Source organism: Ostrea edulis, chromosome 7 (assembly GCF_947568905.1).
Source record: "Ostrea edulis chromosome 7, xbOstEdul1.1, whole genome shotgun sequence".
Taxonomy (NCBI): domain Eukaryota; kingdom Metazoa; phylum Mollusca; class Bivalvia; order Ostreida; family Ostreidae; genus Ostrea; species Ostrea edulis.
In genome coordinates, this window is record NC_079170.1 from 13,661,878 (window position 1) to 13,670,985 (window position 9,108).

General features: G+C 37.2%; 1 protein-coding gene across 2 annotated transcripts; it reads left to right on the forward strand.

Annotated features, from left to right (window-relative positions):
* Window positions 1-448: 448 nt before the first annotated feature.
* Window positions 449-7,284, forward strand: LOC125655929 (uncharacterized). Of its 2 annotated transcripts, XM_048886467.2 has the most exons (5): window positions 449-918; window positions 1,398-2,497; window positions 3,131-3,239; window positions 4,353-4,442; window positions 6,425-7,284. In XM_048886467.2, exons 2-5 carry the CDS (start codon window positions 2,354-2,356, stop codon window positions 7,048-7,050), a joined length of 969 nt encoding a protein of 322 aa, XP_048742424.1. In that variant the 5' UTR covers window positions 449-918; window positions 1,398-2,353; the 3' UTR covers window positions 7,051-7,284. The 2 variants fall into 2 exon arrangements, with proteins under 2 accessions (XP_048742424.1, XP_048742425.1); XM_048886468.2 differs by lacking the exon at window positions 1,398-2,497 and having other exon boundaries at window positions 479-918.
* The last annotated feature ends 1,824 nt before the right edge of the window (window positions 7,285-9,108 follow it).

Consider the following 9,108-nt stretch of genomic DNA (forward strand, 5'->3'; position numbering starts at 1 on the left):
ACGTCAAGTACACACGTCTGTGACGGGTATGAGTTTATAATGCACGCCAAGTACACACGTCTGTGACGGGTATGAGTTTATAATCCACGTCAAGTACACGTGTGTGTACATTTAACGAATAGTTTAATTAGTCTGTGCTACAGTAGACACCCTGCACTGCTGTATCTAGATTTCCCATTTCGTGAAATCCCCCCGTTTTTCATTGCTACCATATTCCCCTCACACTTCCTGGCCGTCCAATCTATTCACTCCACAAGTGACGAATATCTTCGCACATACATTCCACACAGATGGAAAATCTTTAAGATTCATACAACCCTTGTAGCGACCTAATTACATGCACATATGTTGGAGAAAACGTGTTAGAGAGATTTGTTATTGTATACACATACAGGAACTGTCGGCACACTGACCACAGACGACACGAAACAAGAGAACCCGAGCTACTTCTGAATCCCAGAACTCGACAATGTCAATTCCATAAAATCAATACGAGGACTGAGTTTCATGTGTAGGAACATCGATTTCTAATCATGGTCTCTGCTACACAATTTTATATCCATCATTTCTAAAGAGTTATGTAATATCATGCTGCGGTGACTGACGTAGCCAGACTGCGGAAGTCGCAGACATTTTACCACTAATATCGATAACGACTAACTACGAGCCTCTGTCTGTATGTAAATACTGCAAGAAGAAATGAACAGCACGTGGTTCATGTGCAGAATAATGTATTGAACACAGCTTTGATCGGAAATAGAGTTGGATTCACCATTTCCAGATAGGATTGTAGATATACCTGACAGAGACGATAACCCGCGGAATGGTAGCAGTATCCGCCATAAGACATTGCTCCTGACCTAGACTCTTACACCGGAAAAGACAACCGGTACTCATTGATAGAGCTGGGAATCAGAGGTAATTATGAAACGAGTTCTTGTCCTTTTAAACAGGACTACAATATGTGTGTCATAGACACATGTTTCTAACAGAAAATCAATGTTGACATAGATTGAAAGAAATATTGTTTTAATTTTAATTGGATTGTTTCATTGCTAGAGCTGTAATGATATAGTCTTAAGCTTATTTGTAGCTTTGACCTTTAACCCCAGAATTAAGTCTTGATCTGGACTTTTCAACTGGGGACACAATGTGGTACAAATAATATATAACGTTTGAGTTTCATACCTTAATCCAACAATATAAATACTTTTATCCAATGATATAAATCTGACAGTAGAGTATTTATGCTTACAAGCCTGAATGTCGGTTTTTTTTTTTTTTTTTTTTTTTTTTTTTTTTTTTTTTTTTTCATTACAAGCGCATTGTAACTTCACAAATGATGTCCGTTTAACTTTTAACATGTGAACAACTAATACATTACCTCTTTTTTTGAGGTATGCTACACCAGAGAAATTTGATGTAGATGAAAAGTGGAGGATATGTACAACAATATTTTGAAGTTGAAAATTTTCAAATTTACTTTATTTTGTCAAAAAATACAGTTTTAGTAGAAGGTAATCTGAAAAAAAATTTAAAACCCCTACTGGACTCGAACCTGCGACCTACAGTTCAGCAGTCGGTATCCTAACCTACTGCGCTACTCGGCTAGGTATTTAAATGGAAAAGGAAAAGTCAAATATTGCTGATATAGATTTTTTCATCCATGTTTTTAAAGGAAGTCAGCCATTATGACGATGTAGAGTACTACCTTGATATATTAATCGGTTTTTCTTACATGTAACAACACTTAAAACTTGTTTTCACAAATTATACAAGTACGGTTTTTGAAACATTGCCGGTTGACTCCCGGTTCCAAACTATAAATAAAAGATTGCGTCATCAACCTCCGGTGAAAACGTACACTTGTGCATTTCCCCATTGCATCCGGTTTATACCTTAGTATTCACGGGAGAATGTAACATGTATAAGGGCACATGCACTCGACGTTTTTAAAAATATCAATAATAAATAAAATTGTCTTAATGTTTACAGGAAGACATTTTTGTTTATTATAATGTCGAGTGCCTGTGTATAAGGGTTATGTCGGATGTTTAACAATGTCATGGCATTGTGTTTTGTATTCTGTTTAGGGGCACCCCGTGGGGATCCGGGTTAGAATAGGTTCGTAGTACCCTTGCTTGTCGTAGTTAAGAGGTGACTAAATGGGGCGGTCCTTAGCTTAGCATAGGATGAGACCGCAAAAGCCGAGGCCTGCAGATCTGGGAAATATTGGAACAGACTTGAGAGCTTTATAGATTTACCCCTTTTAAAGGTCCTCGGTTACTCTGTGCATGACTGATGCCATTTATAGCCACATTGTATAATCTTGCGTCGCCGTCTCAAACATTTAATGTATAAAAAAAGGTCTTGTGTATTTTCCCACTACTCTCCCTCAAACATTTATTTAAGCCCCAGCACTTGCAATGCAACGTGTGTTAAGCTGTTAAGGTCGCCATTCAATTCGAACCTCGTGGACTATTGTATTCGATACAAGGTATGTATTCATGTATTATGGCACGAATAATTGCTATGAAATTCCAACAAACGTAGAAAAAGCTCTGGAGTATTGAATGTGCGAAAGCCTACCCCCACCCCCCCACCCCCCCCCCTTTCCTACCCTGCCATCCAATCTTCAATCGCAAAGTCAAAAAACTGGTGGAGATGGGAACATGATTAATGAATTAATGAAGGACGTATTATTTTTAATTCAGTTTTCAAACCTATTTAAGCAATTACTTTTGTAATGGAACTGGAATGGTTTCATTCAAAATATGTTGCTAAAAATTTTCTGAGGATATTAGTTCACCTATATATTATTATTTTAAAAGAATATGAGTATGGAGAATTAGATAGTGGTTTTTTTTTATCATGACTGTAAAAATATGAAACAATATTTGACATTAACAAAATTATAGAGAACGAAAAATATAATGGGACTGAATTAAATCACTCTAAGTTTGTTGTATGTCTGAGGATTGGAAAATTTTATCAATAAAAAAATTATCTAACTGAAAGGTTATGTAGTACAACGCAAAGACAAAAATTTAGCTAGCTATAGAACACTAAGTACCACACAAAGAGATTGGTGTCCGACTGAAGGTGTCTTATTCACACTTATTTATTCAAGCTGACCGGAAGTCCACGGGAGATCATGGAGGTAACCACCGGGAGGAGCGGGCAGTTACCGGGACTGCTGGCAGCGACAGTTATCTGTGTTATTCCTTTCATTCATATAGGTAAGCAGGTGATACAAAGTTTTAACTTGAAATTCCTACAATCTTTGATCCACTCCGTTATTGTAATGTCGCTAACGGAGCGGATCAAAGATCTGATTATTCCAGTTGATGTGTCCAGCGATGTACCCGCAATATAGACCAAACTTTGTGCTATTGTTATAGAACCGGGGGGGGGGGGGGGGGGTAAGCCCCCGATCGCAATAGGCGTATATTTAAGGGGTATGGGGGAGCGGGTGCGTCAGGTCGTGATATTGACGTAGGGTAAATATTGGAATGGAGGGTGGTAGTTTCTGCATACATGCAAAATACTAGGCATTCAGGAGAGCAGATCGCTTTCACTTGGTCAGTTGAAGTTAAGCTAACCACAATGGACAGGCCAAACAATGATCCGCAACTGAGAAAGCTGTCAATCGATTTCGTGGTTAGCTGCAAAACTAGCTGTATCTTACTGGTAAGATGCGATACACCAGATTAGTGATGGATCAGAAAGCTACCTGCTGATCCACCCATTATATCAACATGCATTTTGTCTGCATACGATACAAGTTCATATACAGGGACATGGCTAATGGCAAATGGGTTTGGTGGTAATGCAATACGTACAGGTATATAAATGATGATGAACATTTATGGCAGAAAAAATATTGAGATATCCATACTTGAAAATTGGACATGATATATGACACTGTCATTACCAAATGAATTTAAAATATATTGCCAGGATTTTGAATAGTTTTAAAGTTATCTTTAATAATAAAAGAAATGAATGGGTTTGAAAAGGGGTCGGTTTTTATTCTCTCTATATATAATAATATAGGTAAATTAACTAAATTTTTCACGTAAATATAAAAAAAAAACCAAAAAAAACCCCACGTTTTACTAGGTGCAAAAATGCTGTGCACATGAATACAAGTTGAAATTCACATTCTATTTCCTGAATATTACATGTATAATGAACACTTGCACTTAGTTCTGGGTAAGTTTTTCTATTTTCCATTCCCAACATTCAGAAAATGTGCCGAAATTCGAAATGTACACAACATTCATATTTCTTGTACTGTAATCGCTTCATAAGATAATTTTGTTGATTTTTCCCATTCTAATTGTTATCAGGCATAGTCCACAAGATGATCTGGGTTCCCAATAAGCCGATAGTGAACAGAACAAGCTGTAGATGTAACTGTTTTGACACAGTATACAAAGGTGAGTGATAGAAGTGGGTGTTGTATGAGTAAATGAACCGGTTGTTGTATGAGTGATTGAAGCGGTTGTGGTATGGGTGATTGAACCGGTTTTGTATGAGTAAATGAACCGGTTGATGTATGAGTGATTGAACCGGTTGTTGTATGAATGATTGAACCGATTGTTGTATGAGTGATGGACCGGTTGTTGTATGAGTGATTGAACCGGTTGTTGTATGAAATACTCCATTTGACAGTGAAGCTTTTTAGCTCACCTGAGCTGATTAAAGCTCAAGTGAGCTTTTCTGATCGCTTTTTATACGTCTTCTGTCTGTCCGTCTGTCTGTCTCTCCGTCTGTCTGTTAAACTTTTCACATTTTCGACTTCTTCTCCAGAACCACTGGGCCAATTTCAACCAAACATGGCCAAAATCATCCTTGGGTAAAGGGCTTTCAAGTTTGTTCAAATGAAGGGCCATGTCCCTTTCAAAGTGGAGATAATCACAAAAATGCAAAAATAGGGTGGGGTCATTTAAAAATCTTCTCAAGAACCACTGGGCCAGAAGAGCTGAAATTTACCTGAAAGCTTCCTGACATATTGCAGATTCAAGTTTGTTCAACTCATAGCCCCCGGTGGTAGGGCCACAAGGGGGGATCAAAGTTTTACATACAAATATATAGGGAAAAACTTTAAAAATATTCTTCTCAAGAACCACTAAGCCAGAAAAGCTGAGATTTACATGAAAGCTTCCTGAAATAATGCAGATTCAAGTTTGTTCAAATCATGAGCCCCGGGGGTTGGATGGGGCCACAATAGGGGATCAAAGTTTTACATACAAATATATAGGAAAAATCTTCTTCTCAAGAACCACTGAGCCAGAAAAGCTGATTTTTACATGAAAACTTTCTGACATAGTGCAGATTCAAGTTTGTTCAAATCATGGCCCCCGTGGGGTGGGGTGGGTAGGATGGGGCCACAAGTGGGGGGGGGGGGTGTCAAAGTTTTACATACAAATATAGGAAAAAGCTTTACAAATCTTCTTCTCAAGAACCATTAGGCCAAAGAAGTTGACATTTACATGAAAGCTTTCTGACATAGTGTAGATTCAAGTTTGCAAAGGGTAGTTTGGGCCATAATAGGGACTAAGGTTTTACAGGCAAATATATATGAATAGTCTTCAGATATGGGCCAAGGTGACTCAGATGAGCAATGTGGCCCATGGGCCTCTTGTTTAAATTTAATTTTAAGTCACCTTAGTCACTAGTTGCGATATTGGTTGTTGTCTGTGCCATTGATCGTCTGTTACATTTAACAACTATTCTAAAACTACATTGCCATTATTTATGAAATTCATTATGGATCATCTATTTGAGATGAGGAACAACAATTGTGAATTTTATGATTACGGAACCCGTGGGGCCAAGGTGTGGGTTCAAAACCACATAAAAGGACAAATGTTTGTAATCTTTAAAAATCTTCATGCAGCTTCACTCAGGGATATTCAGCAGGCAATCTGTGTGCATCTGTGTATAGTCACGCTAAGCGAAGATGCCTCTACTATCTTGAAATTCAGGGCTGCTGACTCGGGGCTTCTGGTGCTAGGGTGGACTTATGATTCCCATAGTGAACATTTCTATGTATTTAGACTCGACTATTACAGCATTTATTTTGTTATATACTGTAAGAATCATATGACGAAATACTTCTAATTATTTTTTTTTTCGTCCTTTGCATTCGAGAATAAAGACGCGAACTCGTCCGACCTCGCTCGTGAACTGAGGAACAATGTTTGAGAACACGATTTTTTAAAAATGTACTCGTCCAATTTTGAAATGATCGGTAATGAAAATGATGATTGATTGAATGGATCTAGAATACGTGTTGTGTGCTCTGAGAGTCTCGTTAAACGTGATTGTGACATGGTGAACATCGAAACAATATTCTCATCGAAATTCTTGTCTCTTGTATAATTTCTTAAATATATGTGTTTCTCTTTATTTGTAGGATCATATGAAAGCCAAGGAAAAACTGGATATAAACACGTGTATTTCAACGCCACATCCGAGGTGCTGTTCATATGGATTTTAACGCTAATGACCATCATCGTATCATATGAGTGTTTCAAATGTCTATATAAGATGTGTATTAATAGGGACATTAGGTGGCGAATGCTACTGTTATTTATTCTAGACATTTATCCAAATTATTATTCATACTGGTCATACTTTAATTACGTAAATGATCACTTTTACAAGCAATTCTATCATCAGTTATTTTTCACAACAACGGAACTGTTTTCCACGTGGAACGTCGTGCGCATGTGTTCGAAAAATTCCAAGATGGACTCGGGGCCTGCGATGTCTGTAGTGGTGATCAGTTTAATCCACATTTTGCTTGGAGGAGTTGATCAGTTTTTCGTTCAGCTGATACTGTGGAAAGACGAAGCCTTCCAAAGGTTTAGAAATCTTGGCTTTTTACTCCCAGACGTGCTGCACGTGATTCTCGTGATCCAACAAATGGCAATTGTAAGACAGAAATCTTGGAATTGCGTGTTTACCGTCACAGAACTCAAATTTGGAGTAATTTTTGTAGTGAGTGGTTTTGTTGTGGGAAAATGTTTGTTTCGTTGAATATTTGCATTGTCTTGTCAAGCGATTTATTGTCCTATTTAAGCATAAATTGTGTATTAGGTGTGGAATATCTAGTTTTTGTTTGTTTTCTTTGTTTTTTGTTTTGTTATTTTTTGTTATCAAAAAAGAAGGCGAAAATAGTGAACAGTACTGCTTATTAAGCGATACCAATATTTGTTATCAGAATGATATTGAAAGGCTTACAAAAATAATAAAAAGATAAGATACATGTAATTGCTTCATTCACACCATTGTGTTTCAAATAAAGGCTGTAAATCGAGAAATATAAGTTGAGGAAACATTGTAACGTCAGTTCAAGCAATATGAAGGTGCATGTAGATTATTCTTCCTTTGATGAAAATTACTTCCATTAATTAAACGAAGAAAATCAACCAGGTTTCACTGGCAAACACATCTTTCCCCTCTAGCACTGCAGAGGTTTTATCTGTCTCTTCATCTTTCCACTCCACAGGGTGTGTGTACACATTCCACCGTGCACTCTTTGTCTCCAAACCATCTTTGCGAAAGATGTGTTCCGCAGTTGTCCATATTCATATATGGTAGTGGACGGTTCTAAATTGCTTTCAAAAACACGCCAAGATCTATGATTATACCACAGTTTTATTGTAAAAATTAAGGGAAGACATTGAGGTTTAATGATTTTTAATGAATCCCATCATAATAGTCACCGCTCTCTTACACAGAAAAAGGCAGTCAGAACTCGCTCGGTCTTTTCCGTAACCGCTGTTATACGGAAATAACCGAGTAGTTACGATTGAGAAGAGTGATGCAGACGTTATAACAGACACTAACATCACTTCAGGATAAACCCACTCTCTTGACTGTCGAGTAGAAGCGGATGACAATCGATTGCTTTGCGCCTTTTATAACGTGACTATAGAATAACAAAATGACATGCGGGTGTATTCTCTGCTTAAATCTCTCCTTACTTAAGTAAACTCTAGTTCCAAACTAATCGATGAGGCATGGTCACCCTCGATTTTAATGATATCCATGTACTGTGTGTGGATATCTTTCTGTGGAGTTCTTATCATATATATATATATAGACATGACGCTGTACCAAGAGCGATAATGCATGGTTCCAGATGTGCGTCGATATCATACACAAAAGACGCTATATATTATTACGTCAAACACTTCAAATACACTAAATACAAATAGTAAGCTCATTTATTATATAGCTAATAAATAGTCTATTATAAAATCTGCGTAAAATCTAGAGAATGTTAGCGTTCAATATCCTGAGAATATATTGCACACTGTACATTTAAAAACAAATTGAATATGTTTACATCCATTCTGGTCGCATGCCACTGAGAACCCAGATATTTTGAGCAGTATACTTCGGTTTCGTTTTTTATTCGTGCTGCAAAACAAAAATAAAGTAAAAATGAAGACTGATTAAAAACGCACCCTCCACGACAGCATACATGTAGGTAAAGTACCAAGGCTTGATGTTTTTGATCGTCTATACTATGACGTATTGTATGTACATGTGCGAGTTAACTTTAGTCCACTGCACAATTGAAATAAAACCAATCGTACTGATCGACCTCAGCAATGCTTACGCTTAATCACAAGGTTGGTATTTAGTACAAGTAATTATAGGATGTGTACATGTAATGGATAGAAAAATTATCTAATGTATAAAAAAAACAACAAAGAAATTGCAACATGATGAAACGGAAAATAAACTAAATAATTATACTGTATCCTTGAAGGCTGATGTATTATAGGTCTGGTACCTCGTGCTGTCTTAATCTTCCCGTTACTAAGGAGTTGCATCCTCAAAATTTCATCTTTTCTTACGTGATTTCAACATATTTGTTTTTTCTATAAATATACAAAGGGGTTTCTTATCTACTTCAATCCGGGTATCAACCCCGGGAAGTAACGGACCTTTGTCCTTCGGACTTGAGTCGATACCCCCGGAGCGAACACAACCTGCTCCAGTAACGTAATCAAAACAACAGTGTGATACCTTTAAAATCTGTATTGCTCGGTATTCTATATGTCTCATTATTTTGGGAGTTAT